At 39.0% G+C, this 19,202-nt stretch overlaps 2 protein-coding genes across 2 annotated transcripts; both read right to left on the bottom strand.

Moving 5' to 3' along the window:
* Positions 1 to 11,655: 11,655 nt before the first annotated feature.
* Positions 11,656 to 12,658, bottom strand: apoc2 (apolipoprotein C-II). The gene is made up of 4 exons (XM_058648115.1): positions 12,578 to 12,658; positions 12,355 to 12,413; positions 12,121 to 12,280; positions 11,656 to 12,044 (listed from the first exon to the last, which is right to left on the bottom strand). The coding sequence occupies exons 2-4, from the start codon at positions 12,401 to 12,403 to the stop codon at positions 11,954 to 11,956; spliced, it is 300 nt and encodes a 99-aa protein (XP_058504098.1). The 5' UTR covers positions 12,404 to 12,413; positions 12,578 to 12,658; the 3' UTR covers positions 11,656 to 11,953.
* Positions 12,659 to 17,140: 4,482 nt separating this feature from the next.
* apoa2 (apolipoprotein A-II) lies at positions 17,141 to 18,679 on the bottom strand. Its single transcript, XM_058647898.1, has 4 exons — positions 18,555 to 18,679; positions 18,364 to 18,408; positions 17,831 to 18,062; positions 17,141 to 17,629 (listed from the first exon to the last, which is right to left on the bottom strand). The coding sequence occupies exons 2-4, from the start codon at positions 18,404 to 18,406 to the stop codon at positions 17,473 to 17,475; spliced, it is 432 nt and encodes a 143-aa protein (XP_058503881.1). The 5' UTR covers positions 18,407 to 18,408; positions 18,555 to 18,679; the 3' UTR covers positions 17,141 to 17,472.
* Between the last annotated feature and the right edge of the window lie 523 nt (positions 18,680 to 19,202).

Below are 19,202 nucleotides of genomic sequence, written 5' to 3'. Positions count from 1 at the left end.
ACAAAGGGAGTGAAAAGTACCCAGGGAGAAATCCCACAGGATTTCAGCCTTGTTGTGTTGGGAGTCTTCACTTGTATGTATCTATTGTGTTTTACGACTGAAGCTAACAATTACCGACACAATAGCTATTACATTAAAGTGATTTTGAGCCAAATGAGAATTATAAACAACGGCTATCAACAAACACAAACAGAAGCTGCGTAAAGCCCGCAGCGATTACTATCACACTGTGGCATCGCAGTTACCAAAAGTCAGCTTCCTCCGCTTGTCGTCAGTCTCCCGCTGAGGTGCGAGAACAGGGGGTGAGGAGTGGGAGAGAAGTGCTGGGAACAGATGGCGGCGTGGCCCCTGTTCTCAACTGCCTGCATGATTATGGACACAGCTGCCAGTCACTTTCAATGTGTGTGTGTACTTGTTTTTGTTACCTCTGTAGGACCGAGCTTTTCTGGCATAAACACTGACCATATCAGGACCAGTAGTCCTCATGGAGACCAAAACCTGGTCCTATTGAGGCAGAACCCTATTTCTGAGGAACTGGTTAAGTGTAGGTTCAGGCATTAGATGGTGACAGTTTAAGGTTGTCCAGACAAAGTCAATGCAGAGTCCTTGAAAGGATACCTTTACAAACCTGTGTGTGTGTGTGTGTGTGTGTGTGTGAGTGACTCCAGCATGTGTGCCGCAGGTCTCTATGTCACATTTAATCCATCTGTTTACTGCTGCGGCATATTTTTGTAAAAAATGTTGATTACTTCCTTGAAAAGGCTCATATTATCACCTGTCCACACACAAAGCTTCTGTCTGTGTCTCCTTCTTTCACTCACTGGGACTTTGGGAAGTGTGTCTCTTTTTAATTGGGCTTTACTGCCATCTAGTGGTGCTTCACGTCACTGCTGCTCCTCTTTTATCGTGACAGAATGACCAAAACTCTCATTGAGTTGTCAGTGTAGTAAACAGAGAATGAATTGTTCATTATATATACTGTACATTAAAGGTACAGTATGTAAAATGTAGGTTCTTTTTTTAATTTGGCAGAAATTGAAGATACAATATTTTTTTTTTTTTACAATCCCCTGATTGAAATGATTGCCTCATACTTTTTTTTTATTTATATCAAGAGTTGGGTCAGCAGAGGTCTCCATGTTTTTAAACATGGGGTGACGGTAGCTCAGTGGTAAAGCGACTCGTCTTTCAACTCGAAGGTTGTGGATCCGATTCCTCGCTCTGCTCGTCTTACATGTCGACTTAACCTCATGTTGCTCCTGACGCTTGTGCCGGCAGCGTGTGCGTGGGTATGACAGATGTGTGATGTTAAAAATGAAAGTGAATGAAAGTGAATGGCTGAGTGTAAAGCAGCAGATTATTAAAGCACAATATCAATACAAAGCATTTAAATACATTTGACACATTTCGGAGTACATATGTATGTTCTCCAACACACTTAGAAGGGAAGTGGACTGGACTAATTGATCTTTTTGGGCATTTGGTCATGAATGAATGAATGAATGAATGAATGAATGAATGAATGAACGAACATGACGGTAGCTAATGTACAACAACATTAACATTAGCCTTCTTTTTTTTGCTCAGTGTGTGCTGCATCCTCCCCTACACACATGAATGAATGAATTAATGAATGCATGAATGAATGAATGAATGATAAACATGACAGCTGCTTCTGTAAGTGCTAAACACTCGACTCGCCTGCTTCAGTGTTGGACGTTTTTCCGGGATTTCTTCTTTTCCTCACCTTTCTTTTTCACTTTCTTTCAGCTTCCAACGTGATTCACACATCATTTTCACTCACCCGTACACTTCTGGCATAATAATATTAATAATAATAATACAGACATAATAATAATAATAATATTAATAATAATAATACAGACATAAAATTTTTTGTTTATATTGCACCAATCCTAACACTGTACAAAGTGCTTAACGCTGCAAAAACAAACTCCAAAACAGAAAAGAAAAAATGATTCAAATCCAACAATTAATAAAACAAACAAATTGAGTTAAGTACAACTGAGAAATTAAACACGAAATCCAGTAAAATACTGATTAAATAAAGCTGTTGCAAGAAAGCAGGCAGCTAAAAATCAGTGGAGCAGGTCTGATTACTCTACTACTTTCATACACACCTTATTCTTTACTCATTTTTATTATTGTTATTATTATTATTATTATTGTTGTTATTACTGTTATTATTATTGTTATTATTATTACTATTGTTATTATTATTATTGTTGTTGTTATTACTGTTATTATTATTGTTATTATTATTACTATTGTTATTATTATTATTATTGGTGTTATTACTGTTATTATTATTGTTATTATTATTACTATTGTTATTATTATTATTATTGTTGTTGTTATTACTGTTATTATTATTACTATTGTTATTATTATTATTGTTGTTGTTGTTATTGCTGTTATTATTATTGTTATTATTATTACTATTGTTATTATTACTATTCATTCAGGTAAAATAAAAGGATTTAATCTGTGTGTGGCCTCACTTTTTATTTACAGCCTTGAGCCTGATTATGGGTTCTTCATGTTAAACAACCCTGGTCATATTAAACATAAACATTTAGCATGTCTAAAAAGATTGATGAGAGCAGCTGTGCAGCCACAAGATTTAGCCATTTCAGTGTTCGTCACATGGAACAAACAGAATATTTCACGTCACACGCGCAGCAGCGAGTGGAGTTATGAGGTCGTGTGAAACAAAAATAAATAAATTAATAAAATTCACTGTCAATTAGCAGCAGCTATTAGCCAGCTGTGGGGAAGGTTTGCTGAGGCAAGTGAGGACAAGAGGGGGATTTACAGAGTAAAGGGGGCACTTAAATCAATGAGTGAAATGAAAACGTTTCATTTTATTAGCCGTTTTCTTTATCTGGAGGTTAACTTTTACTAAGTGTGCAATTTGTGTTTTACTTAATTGTCTGTGAGGCTGGCCATTAAAATATGGGTTCACGCATTAATCCTGTCCTGCAAAGTGGTCAGGATTTATCTTTAGAATAATGTTTACGTTTCATTTATGAATGAATGTGTTAAAGACGCCGTTCAGACATGGTCTTAACATTCCTCCTGAGTGATTCAGTCACATGCACACCACGCTAATCTAAGGTCGGCTAGCTCTGGATTTAAAAAGAAAACAAAAAACAACACATTCAGAGGTGGTTTGAGGACACGTGACCACATTACTTTGGCCTTGTTTAGACTGCAGCCCACATCAGATTTGTAAGCATATCCGATCAGGATCTGATCTTCCTGACCAAACTGTTCACATTATATGTTGCAAGTGATCAGATCCATTCCGCATGTGTCCATACTGACATAGTCTAGTCTTCCACATGGATTTAGTTACAGGCCACGCCCCGGAAAATGTGGGGCCGCAGCTCAAACTTTCTTCAGATTTTAAATACGTTTATTTATAGTACCTTTTACAGATAAAAAAATCAAGGTGTGTTACAATAAAATAAATACAATAAATAATAAAAGAGACCTAAATACACAATGGTCAAAGCCATAAAAACCCTCGTAAAGAAAGAAAGAAACAGTCTTTAGCTGTTTTTCTGTTGTCCTTCACTGTGTTGACCGTTTAACGCTTCTCCAATTACGATGACGTTGGAGTCGCGCAGCGCGGGACACAGAAGACACTTTGGAATCCTATTTAAGCGACTGAGACGTTCATATTGAAACAGATCTGTAAAAATCTGATCAGAAACCACCTCTGGATGAGATGAGATTCAACTTTTTTGTCATTACTCAAATACAAGTTTCGGGTAACGAAATGAGGTTTGCATCTCAACAGAAGTGCAACAAGCAGAAAGTGCAAGAATATGAATATATATGTACAGAAGTAGATTTGTTCTATGGATAAGTATAAATATAAAGAACAAATATGAATATAAATGAGCGCTATAAATACAATTATATTGTGCAGATTATTATATACAGATAAGGTGCAGTGAATACGCTATATTAAGAGACATATGGATAAATGCTAATTTACAGAATATTTTACAGATTATGGACATATTTTACAGGTTGATAGCTTATTGAGGTGGTATGAACATTCTACATAATAAATAAACAACAAGAGAAGACATTCTTCGGTGGGCAGAATTAAAAAGGGGGGGGGTAACTGGTGTAAGGTGTTGTGCAGGGGGGTCAGTGGGGGGCAGAGATCGGAAGGGAGGCAGAGTACAGAGATCAGGGGGCAGAGTTGAGAAGGCAGACATGGGGTTGTTTGTGTTTCTTCTTTCTCTCCTGAAGTCCACGATGAGCTCCTTTGTTTTGCTGATGTTAAGGAGCAGGTTGTTGTCAGCGCATCAAGCGGCCAGATGTTTCACTTCCTCCCTGTAGGCTGTCTCATCGTTGTTACTGATGAGGCCAATCACCGTTGTATCATCCGCAAACTTGACGATGTTGTTGGATCCATGTACAGGCCCGCAGTCGTGGGTGAAGAGGGAGTAGAGGAATGGGCTCAGCACACAGCCCTGTGGTACGCCTGCGTTGAGTATGATGGTGCTGGAGCAGGAGTGTCCTGACCTAACAAATTGAGGTCTGTTGGCCAGAAAGTCCGTAATCAAGTGGAGGAGGGAAGTGTTGAAGCCCAGGTCTCCAAGTTTGGTGTTTAACTTGGAGGGGATGACAGTATTGAAAGCTGAGCTTAAATCAACAAACAGCATTCTTGCGTAGGTGTTATTGTTGTCCAGATGTGTGAGCACAGAGTGCAGCACGGTGGAGACTGCATCTTCTGTGCTCCTATTGCTGTGGTAGGCAAACTGGTAAGGGTCCAGTGTGGGTGGGAGGCAGTTCTTCATGTGTGCCAGGACCAGTCGCTCAAAGCACTTCATAATAATGGGTGTGAGTGCTACAGAGCGATAGTCATTCAGGCACGTTGGGCTGGAGTGTTTCGGCACTGGGACGATGGAGGTAGCTTTGAGGCCTGCTGGCACAGCTGCTTGGGCGAGGGACAGGTTAAATATGTCCGTAAAAACCCCTGTAAGCTGCTCCGCACATGCCCTAAGCACACGCCCGGCGGTGCCATCTGGACCAGCAGCCTTTCGGGTGTTGATGCGGCTCAGTGCAGCATGGACGTCTGTGGGGGTGAGTGAGAGAGGCCGGTCATCTGCAGGGGGTCCTGTCATGGTCTCCCTGTTGTCTCTATTGAAACAAGCATAAAAGTGATTTAGCTCGTTCAGGAAGGAGACATCTGTTGTTATTGGGGTGGAGTTGCTGGGTTTGTAGTCACTGATGGCCTGGATGCCCTGCCACATGCGTCTAGGGTCGGAGTCGGAGAAGTGTTCCTCTACCTTCTGCTTGTAGCAGTTCTTTAAAGTTGTGAAGACCAGACAAAATGTCCCTATGGCTTATTTTTGGTTTTATTTGGTATTTGTTACTCGTACAAGAACACACACACACATGCTGACTTTCTCTTTGTCCCACTTATGAGTAATTGATTGATTAGCAGGTTTAAATCTGATATATTTAAAGTTATTTTTTTATGTCAAAATAATTTAAAAAAATTGTTACATGAATGGAATAATTTACCCGTAAATATCCATTGTGTCATAATTTAGTTTTTCCTATGTCCTAATTTTATGAAAAAAAAGTTTCCATTGCATTCACTAATATATCTTAACATGACACATTTAATTTCAAATGTAATCACTGATTTGTTTCCTCATTTAATCTATATACTTGCTCTGTTCTGAATTGAATCTTCTCTGACCTTGTGTGGCCCTCAACGTGGACACAGTATTTAATTTCGACCCTCTCAGTAATTGAGTTTGGCATCTGTAGGTTGTGGGTTCGCTGTGTCGCTGCAGCCATTTCAGAACCATTATTCTGAAGAGACGGGGTTAAAACAAGCTGCTCTTTTGTGGTTGTTTCTGGAAAGAAGCGTGCAAATGTGTGACTGCAAGTGAAATGAAAATCGAATGACTCATGGAGGAGGGATGAGGAAAGAGAGACGCAACATATTAAAATGTGTGACAGGTGAAAAATACCAATCTGCACTTCCTGTGGGCTGTGTGTGTAAACTCACCGTGCAGTGTAACAGAGCCACAGGTAATATATTCACACAAGTCTGATCATCATAAACAAGCACAGTGATACACTTCAGACATTCCTCTGATTCTTTCCCCCACTGAATTTATAATATAAATACAATTTAGTCCATGTGATATATTCAAAACATCACGCTTCACGCTGACACTCTCTGACAAAGGCTTCCTTCCTTCCCGCTTTCCATTTTCATGCATTTCATGCATCACATCCACCACTTGCACTGGTGAAGCATAAGCTTTCAACCTTAAATAAATGCTATTTTCAAGGTCTCCCACATTTAATTAGTCTAAATCACTGACTTGGCAGTTTGACAGGCAATTAGACACTCCACTGATTAAAGAAAGACATTTTTAGCTCTTGTTAAAATAGTTCAACACTGTTTTTGCCTTGTTGGAGCTGCAGGAAGCGGAATATTGATGAGCATTTTTTTGCGCACCTGCTGTTCAGAATCACACATTAACCAGAACTGTGACTCAAATCTTAAAAGAAGATGGTGGTGCACGCTTCTTGTTCCAAGCCAATGTTATTTCCAAGCCAACATGTAAGATAATATGTGCAGCTGATAAAGAAAGGAAATCTTCAATCAAGAAAGGCTTCAGACTTTTAGTAATAAAGGTTATTGTGTGTAGAAACACTGTAAAAATACAGTTTTTTTTAAACTTTGCTTTATAAATTAGATAAACACGATATACAGTAGCATGCTATTAGTGAGATTTTTTCTATTCCACCTTTAAACTTCATATCACTATGGGGTTGAAACTGATCATACACCATAATGGTGATACCAATTGTGTTTATATTGATCCATTATTAGCATTTTAGGCAAATTGCACTTTTTCTGACGGCGATTGTGATTTGGTTTGCGATGTCATTTTTCCTTCAGTTCAGTATTGATTGTGATTTGAAATGTGACTGACAGAAGGTAGAGGCTGTGTGTGTGTGTGTCTTAAGAATATAACTATCATTTTATTCCACTGCTATACACAGAAGCTAAGATTCTACGTCAGAGCACACAGCAGTTTTTGAGCCACTGTATCCACAAGTAAGTGAAAATGTATCAGTGTATTCAGATTCACCTCAGTGACAACTAAATAACTAAAAGAGGCAGCAGTAAACCCTCAGCTCTCGTGTCCCTGTGAGTTAAAAACATAGATTTTCACTGTGGACTTTGGTACAAGAAAGTGGGGGAATTTATAAAGCAACACAAACTTCAGTTTTCTGCATTAAAGAAGACACGACTGTGTTGCTTGATGCTCTCCACCACAGTCACATCATGCCCTTGAAGGAGTGCAGGATTACATTACATTACATTACATGTCATTCAGCAGACGCTTTTATCCAAAGCGACTTACAAGGGAATTGAGTAATTGAGTTGAACTTGCGACCATGAAGTCTTTGCACACAGGGCATCGGTCTTAACCACTGAGCCACTCCACCCCCTGTGCAAGGACGTGCAAGGAAGAGCGGCTCAGTCAGACGAGAAGAGCTGCCTCATCAATGTTCTTTAATAAGCAGAAACACAAATGAACTGTAAACTGTATCCAGTTCATCTGACACCTAAATACCACCAACACCAAGACTCACAATGTTAATGTGTTCATTGGGCTGATTTAAACATCTTGTTTAATCCCATTAATCGTGTGTTGTATAATGAATTCATCATTTTGTGACTATGAGTCTCACAGATAAGGATGAGACAGTGGGTGTCACCCTTTGATCAAACAGCTAATGATTGTTGTGTATGCTACTAAAGATGCAATGTAACTTGTAAAAATAGTTTGTTCATTGTAAAATAAATGAAAAAAAATGCTGCTTCTCTGTGTCACTATCTGACTAAGTTATTGCACCTTCATGTTCCAGCAGAGCACTGAGGTCTGCAGCTCGGCAGCTTCTGGAATATTCCTAACTCCAGGGGACACAGTCTGTTTCTGTGTCAGGTCACCAACTGTGGAGCAGTCTGCCTGACTGTGTTCCAGCTGCCCAGACCATCAAAGGTTCAAGTATTTTGCTGAAAACCTCCTTATTTGCTCTGGCTTTTAATACCAGTCTTTTTTTAATTCTTATTTATTTACTTTCTATTATTCTTATTGGAATGGGTTCTTATTGTTCCTCCTCTCTTTCGATGTGTTGCTTCCATTGCTGTGTTTTGACCTTGACCATTAAAATTTCTGACGTAGACACTGAGTTATCTCAGGTTTATGGCACTGCTTCAGATATGAAATAATCAAATCAATGTAAAAGTCGAGCTCATAAAGTAACTGTCTCTGCACCCATTTACTTCCCTATCAAGATGCACTGGCCAGAGTCACTTGACTTTGTTAGTATGGACTTTATAAATGCAAAATAATAGAATTTTAAACATGTGATATATGAAATATTGAGGGCAATTTATCGAAATTAAGAACAAATAAATAGTTAGGCAGCCCTGGTTCCCTGACTGACTCCACTGCTGACCCACAGCATATTATTCTGGTTTACATTCCCCCATTGTTGTTCATTAAAATGTATTACAGCGTGTGTGGAGAGCTTTATAAATCACCTGTGAGAGGGAAAATCCTTTTCTTCAATACAATTGTGTGAGACAGCGGAGTAGCTGCAGGCTGAAGGTCACGCTGCAGCCGATGAATTAGTGGTTTAAAAAAAAGAAAGAGAGCTTAAATAATACAGATAAAGAACACAAGCTGATATTTACATTCACAAGTTATTTGAAATTACTCTTAAAACTGTAACTTTCATACAAAAACAAATTATTTTATTTAATTAATTTGACATTTTCATTCTCTACTATGTCCCGCTTGGGTGCACACTGCAATGAGGCTCCACACTGTATACTCCACTGTGCACAGACAAGTATCTTTTTAGTATCTTCATGTCAAGTCAATTTTATTTATATAGCCCAACATCACAATTTGCCTCAAAGGGTTTTACAGTCTGTTCAACAAGTGACACCTTCTGTCCTTAGACCTTCTGTTCTTAGACCTTCTGTCCTTAGACCTTCTGTCCTTAGACCCTCACATCACAAGTTCAGCAGACTACAAACAAAACATCACATTTACATGCCATGGTGATGTCATCCAGGGAGACGAAGTGTTCAAGTAGAGCTTCCCTCAGATGTTGAGGGCCGAGGACCATAACTTCAGTTCCCTCAGCGTTAAGAAGTCAAAAGTTCTGTGTCGTCCTGGTCTTAATGTCTGTGAGACATTCCTGGAGCTTTACAACTCCATTACTGTCATAAGACTTCAGTGGAAATGTATAACTGTGTGTCATCTGTATAACAATGAAAATGTAGGTCGTGCTTTTTGATGTTGAAGGTGAAAAGATCCAAGAACCGAACTTTGTGGAACTCCATGTTTTACTCCAGTGGGTAAAGAAAATCATTAACATGAACAAACTAAGTAAGATTTATGTCCCACCTGCAATGCCCTGCAATGCCAATACCTTAAATCACATGTAAACAGTCACACACCCAAATAATGCAGTTGGAGGTTGAGTAATTATTATTACCGGACCCAAACTGACCAAGGTGCTCTGCACATGTTCCTCAGTTCCAGCCCCTGGCCTTTGACCAAAAAATAATATAAGAAAACGGGATATTTTGAAGTTGGTAGAAGACACTGAATGAATCCCATCATTAAAGTTGTTTTGGTCAATCAGAAACAACAATGAAAACAAACCGACTAAAAGGCCAATCACAGGGATATATAGTATATAATACAGGATGTAAGAATGATGAGACCGGTGTTATATATTTTTAAATCCATAGAAATCCATATTTCTTCCAACATATTTCTCCCTGTAAAGTGCAAATGCCCAGCGAAGCCAAACAAGACAACAATTCCCATGATCCCACGCTGCTCCCCGTCTTTTTTACTGTTTGATTGAGAGACTCCCTCTGCAGAAAGTATGCACTTTTTTGTAAATATCTACCTGTGAAATTCAAAGTAAGCAGAACACTTCCTTTTCCCCTCAGAGAGGAACAATTTTATCCCTGTAACTTTAACTTTTTTAACTTTTTTGCATTTCTAGTGATGCATATGTTGTTTTTATATTGTGAAGATTAACAGACCTGCTGTGCACAGTCTGTTCAGGCTGATAGAGGATTATATTAAAACTGTTTTATGGTTATAAAGTGTGAATCCCTAACAACAATGGACCATATTATAAAAGCCTCTGTATCACTATAGACACAGGAGACTAACAATAAAAGAGATAAGGCTGGAAATATGACTCTCGCTGCTGGAAAGTTAATATTAGGTCAGTATGTTACCACAGTGTTAGGATTTTGCAGTCTGCACTCAAGTCTTCTTCCTCCTCAAGTCTTCATAGAATTACACGAAATCAGGATCTGGGACAAGATTCATCAGAACTGTAACATTGTAGATGAAGTAGATGAAACAAATCAATGGCAACATAAACTGTATTTACCAGCAATAATGATATGTCTCATATCAAGAAATGCAAAGAACACAAGCACAACCGTTCACTCCCTGCACCAAAGTCCATCAGGGAACACAGGGCCACTGCTGCCTCCATCTTACTTACTTACTTAATCCTCCGGGAGCAAGTGTCTCCACTGCTTCGGGCTGCCTCCATCAGAAAGTTTAAATGTTTAATTTTATGGTTCAGGTTTAATTAAGTTGCACAAACTTAACAAAAGGCACAGCAGAAGAGTTTATGAGCGAGGAAACTGGAGAACCTGGAGAAAACCCATGCACACACTGAGCGAACATGCAAACTCCATGCACTTTACTTACAATGACCAAATTCATCAAAATCTATTTTAAATTTAAAAAAAATGTAAGATATTATTTATGTCAAATCAAATATGATGTTTAATTTTGTTGTAGTTGGAAAGGAAACTTGGTCTCCAGCAGATATAAAGACAAAATAAAAGGTCACAAGAATCTGCAAAACATTTTCTAGTGTATTGATTTTTTGTTTTTGTATTGATGTTTGTAAACTGGTCACTCTCCAATAAATCAGGGCTCTGTAACTCAAATCTAGATTGGCCAGTAAAAATAAAATTGTATTGTATTGTATTGTATTGAGTGAATGGTTGTTTGTCCCTGTGTGGCCCTGTGATGGACTGACAGCTGGGTTTGACACCAGCGGCCCGGTGACCCTCATGTGGAGGACGATGAATGAATGAATGTAGGTTGTGTCCTAATCTACAATCCCTGCGAGGGGACACACTCTGTGTAGATGATTTTCCTGTGGCTCAGTCTTTGGTGCAAACAACAGCACACGATGAGACTTGAAAGCAAATGTATCGCTGTTGTTTGTGAGGAGAGTCACATTTTGTCGACTCATGCAACGACTCAGCTGCTCTTCTTGGACCTCTGCCTGTCAGGATCCACAAAACTAACTTCACAGTCTTGGTCTGTCTGTTTATCTATTATTCACTGTACTGCAGGCCTGTGTTTGGTTGCTGACGCTTCATTGCAGATTCATACAGATGTAAACACGAGAGCCTTTGTACCAGTGGGATAAAAGCAAAAACACACAAACACAGGAGAAATTTAAAAAAAATGATAAAAACAAGTGCAATTCATCAACCACACACTGTTTTATTTTGTATAAATATTTTATTTCAAGATACAAATAGTTTAATTTACTCAGAAGTGAGATGACCATGAAGCATGGAACAGAAACACCAGTAGGTGGCGGCACATCATTACATTTCTCTGTCTGACTCACACAGAGACGTTTGTAAAAGTCCCTTGTTTACCAGCAGTTCAGGGTCAAGGGTCACTGCATCATATGGGATGATGCTGTTTGAGGTGTTGATGTTTGTGTGAGGTGACGTGAGGTCAGAGCAAGTCTTCTCTCTGTGAGTCACTGCAGCTAACTCTAACTATCGTGTTTAATGCTGTGAATAAAAGATGTGGTAAATCTGATCTTGCACTATGCCAGCGTAGGTGGTCACAACTGTGGTGGTGTCATCGTACAGATTCCTGTCACAGAAAGAGAAGAGTTAAAAACAAATGTAAAGACCACACTGATGAATTGAACAGATTTCAAATCTCTTACTTTGCCTTCTCCTCTAGCTTCAGGCCCTTGATGTTGTCCAGGTAGTCACTGGCCGTGTCGACAGTGCCTTGATACCAGGTCTTGATTTGATCTGTGATCTTGGTCAGAGTTCCCTGATCCTCCTCCGCGGCCTGTCTCGGCACACGGAAGCTTTCAGCACCTGTGCAGGAAAATCAAAGCATTCATTAAAAAGCTAAGTCGTGTTTATCAGGAAAACATTTCTGAATTTCTTACCGAGAGCGAGGAGTGCAACGAGCAAGGACACGACCAACAGCTTCTTCATCGTGACAAATCTGTGAGGAGAGACGATGAAGAGACTTTTAATATTCACCTCGTCATAGTTTTCAATCTGCTCTCCTTCCATGAAATAAAACATTCCAGTGCTAACGATACAATTCTTGACATCTGAAGGGTTTTCACTCTCCCTGTAAATGAAATGAAAAGTGTCAGTACTCACTGTATCCCTCTCCACAAATGACTGTGATGAAGAAAACAAAGAAGCCCTGTTTGCGGGGCCTATTTATACAATGTGCAGAGTAAATGTGTTGACTTGTCGCTCCTGGAGCCAAAGTGCACTCAGTGGGAGATAAACCCACACTGTTGTCCGCTGAGTGTTTGTGGGATTAAGTGTCACATTGTGTCTTGATGAAAACACACACTGTCGGCCGATAAACACCAGCGTAGTCAATGAAACTTCAAAGTGGGATTTAAACACCCTCACGAGCACATTAGTGGTTTAATCATCAATATTTATTTTATAAAGCGCGTAGGCTGAATGTTTATGGAGTGGGTGGCTGACGACGCCATGTTGGTACATTTCCTACGAATTCTACGATTTTTCCAAGGTTTTCCGATTCCACTGATTCACATACACTCACACATACACCGGTTCACAACCTCCACAGGGAGATTCTTCCTCCTTGCGTAACAGAGGTGATGCTTTCATGTCACACTTCAATAGTCCTAAGTCCTTATAAGATGAAGATTAAGAAGTCTAGAGTGTGACGAACACGTCATCCGGGCTAATTCAGGTTATGAAATATATAGGACAACTAGATTACAGTTAAACAGCAGCTTCCCCCCCGATCTTCCTGTGTAGATATTTGAGTCGAAGCTGAGTTAGAGAAACAGCAGATTTTTTTTGCAAAGATATTTGCATGTCAGATTAAATCCAGAGCACAAACATTATTGACTATTTATTTTCTTTCAGCTTCTCCCGCTCTCGGGAGATGATCTGAATATTTTATTTGGCAGAGATTTTTACGACGGACGCTCTTCCTGATGCAACCATCACATTCATCCAGACTTGGGATCGGCACTAGGGATTGGATATCTTGCACAGGGGCACCCCAGCCCTTGACCTGCCGGGGACTCAAACTGACAACCCTCTAGTTACAACCCAGTTTCCCTTTCAGCTTGGCCGTTTATTGCCCTGTAAGAATTATGAATTATAATAATATTATAATATAGTATAATAATAATAATAATATTTAATATAATAATATTAAATTCTAACCAAAGATATTTTGCTGTGTCAGTCACATTAACGATATCAATATAACAACAACTCTAATTAACCCTTTTACTACCACGGGGATCACCGGTGACACCGTGGCGCATGTGTATTTCAAAGGGCATTTTTTTTTACACAATTATTGACAAAAATAGACAAAAAAGACCAGGCGTTTTAATAAATATATCTATTATTATGGTGCTAAAAGGGTTAAGACCAAATACAGGAACTGAGGTCAGTTAAACAGTTTAAGTGTCAAAGTAAGTGTGGAAGAGTCCAGTTTGAGTCAGGACCAATTACAGAATAAAATCAATCCAATTTCATTTGTGTAGCGCCAAATCACAGCGTACATTATCTCTGATCTCAGAGATGTGCATCGACCGGTTGGGGTGAAAGGAAAAGATGGGGGACAGAGGAGAGGTCGGGGACAGAAAGCGGGAGAGAAAGGACAATGAGGTGGAGACAGAAGAAAGACACAATCCATACGATTGTGTCTTATATGTTATATATGTTATATGTTTAAACAAGTCATTTCTAAACAATCATTTGTTCCATTTTCATAGTCCTGCAATGGTTTTTATGCTAAAAACTGTAATTGATACCAATTTTAATCATAGGATAATAATTAAGGAAATACTTTCACTGCTAATGATAATAATAATAATAGCCTTGAAACTGGATCTGTATCCTGCAGCCAGCGAGATGAGGACACAGAGACAGAGAGAAATGGAACAAAGTCATATTCATACGTGCGTTTCCATGCAGAAACCGCCCCCATTCGATTGTACTACTATCCTTTCCCCACTATATCTGACTCAAGTGTCACACGGTGGAGCATGTGGCTCGCACTGTTGCCGTGCAGCAAAAAAAAAAAAAAGGTTTCTCCAGTTTCCTCCCACAGTCCAAAAATGTGCAGAAGTTTAGTGCACACTCTAAAGAGTGAGCATGGGCATGAATGAGAGAGCGAGGGGCGGTTTGTATCAGCCGGGATCATGTGAAGGATGAAGCAGGAGACGATGAATGAATGAATGAATGAATTAGAGCTGCAACTGACGATTATTTATTAAAAAATGTCGATCAGTGTTTGTCAAAGCTTGAAATGATGATGTTCTTGAACATCTAGTTTGGTCCACAAACCAAAATGATTCAGTGATTTTTGTCATGTGGAGCAAAGAATTGAAGAAAATATTCACATTTAAAAGCTGAAACAATCAGAAATCTTCCTTTAATCGTGAAAATAGCTTCAAACCGATTAATCGATTATCAAAATAGTTGACCATTAATTTAGTAATCGATTAATAATCGATTAGTTGAGTCATTGTGTCAGCTCTAGAATGAATGTCTGACTCAAGTGGGAAGTCAGGATGTCCGTCACAAATTGCCCGACTGTTTTTAACTGCTGCTATTCTGAGTTTTTTGTCCATCTTTGATTTTTGCCATTTTAAGTAATGTGTGTTTGCCTGGGTGTGTGTGTGTGTGTGTGTGTCACAGACTCACACACACTTCTGTTTAAAACAGTGTTTGATAAGATAAGATAGCTTTATTTATCTCACAGTGGAGAGAAAACGGCGTTACAGCAGCTCAACAATAGATAAAAAACAAACAAACAATATACAAGTAAGTAAAAGTAGGAAATTATTTACATATATATATAAATATAAGTATAAATGTAAGTTTAAATATACATATGTAAATATACATATGTAATAAGGTGCAGTAAGAATGTACAATGATTTTAAACATGTTGTTATGGCAGACCAAAAATGAAATGTGGTAACAACAGGGACATAAACATCGTTATAATATCTATACACTGTTGTTGTAGAGTCGTTTGTGGTCAAACACTGAAACTTTCTTGCTACACTTTATCTCTAAACTGTTATTTGCATGTTGACAATAAATATTTGCCTCTAGTTAATAATTTCAAACGTTTCCGTGGTAGAGCATTTCACTAAACCACATTTTGTTATTGCTTTATTTAACCAAACTTGAAACGGCATGTGAATAATATACATGTATTTTGCAGAGAAATCACAGAGAATGTACACAATAACATACATATTGTGACATACTGTGAAACATTCTTTTTTATGTGGGTGTTTAAGTAAGTAAATATAAAGTAGCTACAGAGCAGTGGTCAGCAACTGGTGACCTGTCGGCCAAAAGTGGTGTTCCGACATCACTATTCTAGTATTTAGATTTTAAAAATCAGATTTAAAAAAAAAAAAAAAAAACATTTTTGCTGAACTTTGCTTAAAAACTACAACTTAATCCAGAAGTCCAGAAAAATGTGACCTGACAGAAAACTCTAATTGATTCTGTTGCATTAACTGACATGTGTTAGGTTTGAGAAATATAAAAAAACACTGCTGTTCATCATGGATAGTTCAGGGAGTAAATGTCTATAAAATAACTATCAGATTCAGTAGCAGGAATTCTCGAAATTCAAATGATGCACAATAACTTTTAACTGTATGAAAATATTTTTTATTTAAAATGGTATTATCTGAATCTCACACACATTTGTGTCTTTCTTACAAGTTGATGGTAAAGACAACGTCCACTTTATCACCAGGCCACTCACACATGAGCACGTATGTCTCTGACTGGCAACACAGTCGGTGGTAACTTTTAGTTTAGTTTTTAAACGATACATTTAGTAGACTTTTTTGTACAAGATTGGATGGTTTAGAAGAGTTTGCTTTGTAATGATATGATAATCTGGCCCAAGTCCAAAAGCTTCTTGCCGACCCCTGCCTTAGAGTCCTGAGCAAACAGCTGAGCCGGGTCATGTGATCCAGGTTCACGTGTCATGTTGCTCAGGTCAGTCTGACGACAGCTGTGTGCAGCGGCGGCGAACAAACACACAGAGAGCTTGTGGTTCCGATCAAATCCAGATGATTTTGCACGGTCGTCAACGAGCCTTACAGGCGCTATTATTACACCGAGGAATCATATTTGTGTTTTTAATCAAAATGACAAGAGTGTGTAAAATTAGTGAAAGCTGTTCTGAAGAATCAGAACTGGCTTACTGGGAAAAATGTATCAACATGGGATGAAAGAAATGCCCCAGTGCCCTGTGTTTCATTGAGATAGATAACTGTGACAACAATTTTCAGTCCCTTCATCAAAGAAGAAAATTAGACATCTGGAGGACTTATCTATCTATCTATCTATCTATATATATACATATATATATATATATATATATATATATGTATATGTATATGTATATGTATATATATACATATACATATATAAAATAAGGGTAGACAGTGAGTTTGTAATCCAAAACATGATGAAAATGGACTTTCAAATCTATGACTCACGTCTTATCATCAGTGTGTGATTGACTGGTTCCATCATGTTTGATGCAGTTATGTGACAAGGAGCCAGTGTGCAGCATTGCCACTGAATTAAAAGTATAATTATATTACACAGTAAATCATTTGGCCGTGAATTGTGGGAATAAGCCTTCAGTGTCTTGACGACAAAGCACATTTCAAATAGTTTCCACTTGTCTTTATTGAACACATTCACACGCACACACATTCTGTACATACACAGTCACACACAGACTTTAATGGTTAGTGTACGAAACACAAAATACTGTACATGCACAACTTGCATAGGTGGTGCCATGATGCCCTGCTTTGATTTGGCAAAGATATTGAATAAAAGGAGGCTAAAAAACCAATCCCCCCCCCACCACCACCACACAAAAACTGTATTTCAAATTGTGCATCGCTCTTCTCAGCCCTAAACTGCTGTAGTTTCTATATGAGCTATCATCTATAGCAGGTTGCAGCTGAGTTGAGGCCTGATCCGGATGGTCTCCTTTACTCGGCAGGCATGAGGACGTCCAGGTATCCCTTGATGTAGTCGATGATGTCGTTCAGGTACGGGCCAACATGGGGACGCAGATTTTGCTCGTATGCACCGAGAGCTGAGGCACGGGCAGTATCCACCAGTGGGACGGCCTCCTGACCCAGAGCTCTGCACAGAACAAGGAAGGACAGATTATTTAAAGATATTATCTTCATAAAAATAGACCTTTTTGCCTTTGTATGTTATATTTTCTGAAATAATAATGAAATGGACACCCCTGTAGAGGATAAAGTGGCAGAAAATGGATGGATGGACATTAAAATTTGCAGCTGAGATGATGAACGACCTTCTCGGGGATTGAACACTCACTTGGCAATCTTGACAAAGGCCTGAACCCTCGGGCTGGCATGCAGATCCTCGATGTAGGTCTTGGCGGCCTGTCCGTGCTGGTTACCTTCAACCTTCTCCACCAGAGGGGCGGCAGCTTCCTGCACCTTGTTGTAAGCGTTGATAAACCTACTAAAGAACTTAGATTTCAGTTCTTGGTACTTGTTGGCGAGCTCGTCCGACGGTGTAGGAGCCTCACACAGGCTCATGGAGACTGGAATGGAATAAGAATGGTACAATTATTACGCTAAAAATCAATGTCATTTTAACAAAAACATTTAGGAAAAGTTTTTAACAGCTGGCTTTGTGGAATGAAGTCTTGTATAGCTTACAGGTTTAGTGTGTGTGTGTGTGTGTGTGTGAGTGAATTTCAGGCCAAAAGTAGCAGTTTTGATTAGTATTATTATAATAATAATAATATTGTGGATGTCAAAACATTGCAGATGAGTTAAATGTTAATTTGTCAAGCTTCAGTTAAAAGTGTCATTTATACATTTGTACTAATGTTGTCTTACCCTGCAGGGCGAGGACCAGAGCCAACATGTATTTTGCATTCATCTCTGCAAAAAACAAAAAAAACAACAACAAGCACAAACGTTTAAGCTGAACTCTCAAATATTACTCTCAGGATAAAATTGCAAAATTCAAATATAAATAAATGCAACAAGTGAAAAGTAGCTTCAGGAGAGGAGAGTGCAGTGGCTACCTGCTGTGGTGTTGGACGTACAGATCCAAGAAGTGACAGTCCTCTCTGAAAGCGAGTTGTCTGTAACTCAGACCTCACATCTGGACAGGATGATATAGGGAGGGACGGCAAACATACGTCATCTGATGAGCTGACACCCGCGCACACACACACACCCACACATGTCCACCTAAACAAAGTCCATTGTACACGATATTCGTTTAAAATACTGTATGTGGAAGTGACTTATGCAACACACCTTCAAATGTGGGTTTTATCTGTATCCATGTGCTTCGCGACCTCCTGATACTCTGCACAAGTCCAGTATTTGCACAGCCGTGATTGACACCTCTCTCTGGGCAAATGACTACACAGATAAATGCATTCATTCAAAGTAGCGTGTGTGTGTGTGTGTGTGTGTGTGTGTGTGTGTTATCATCTGCTGTAACAAAAGACACTCTTGATTAGATCAACTAATGAGTGGGCTGTGAAAGCCAGTCAGAGTCGGATGGTCAGCAGGTCAATCAACCAAGCACCTGTCTAGACACACACACACACACACTGTGCTGACCCCAGAGCAATGCATGCTGGGGGTTTTTTTCTGCCTTCACCTTTCACCCGTACTCCCTGACACAGACAGTGATTGATAATCAGACATTTCTTGTTTCT

The sequence above is a fragment of the Solea solea genome, chromosome 13, assembly GCF_958295425.1.
Source record: "Solea solea chromosome 13, fSolSol10.1, whole genome shotgun sequence".
NCBI lineage: Eukaryota > Metazoa > Chordata > Actinopteri > Pleuronectiformes > Soleidae > Solea > Solea solea.
This window is presented reverse-complemented; position numbering and strand designations above follow the sequence as displayed.

What these genes read in the sequence shown, in the direction of transcription:
- apoc2 (XM_058648115.1), bottom strand. Translation starts at nt 12,403, where the DNA reads ATGAAGAAGCTGTTGGTCGTGTCCTTGCTCGTTGCACTCCTCGCTCTC. An exon ending in CGTTGCACTCCTCGCTCTCG is followed by an intron (nt 12,281 to 12,354) that starts GTAAGAAATTCA and finishes TTTCCTGCACAG; the next exon opens with GTGCTGAAAGCTTCCGTGTG. An exon ending in AAGCTAGAGGAGAAGGCAAA is followed by an intron (nt 12,045 to 12,120) that starts GTAAGAGATTTG and finishes TTTCTGTGACAG; the next exon opens with GAATCTGTACGATGACACCA.
- apoa2 (XM_058647898.1), bottom strand. Translation starts at nt 18,406, where the DNA reads ATGAATGCAAAATACATGTTGGCTCTGGTCCTCGCCCTGCAGG. An exon ending in TCTGGTCCTCGCCCTGCAGG is followed by an intron (nt 18,063 to 18,363) that starts GTAAGACAACAT and finishes ATTCCATTCCAG; the next exon opens with TCTCCATGAGCCTGTGTGAG. An exon ending in GCCTTTGTCAAGATTGCCAA is followed by an intron (nt 17,630 to 17,830) that starts GTGAGTGTTCAA and finishes TGTTCTGTGCAG; the next exon opens with AGCTCTGGGTCAGGAGGCCG.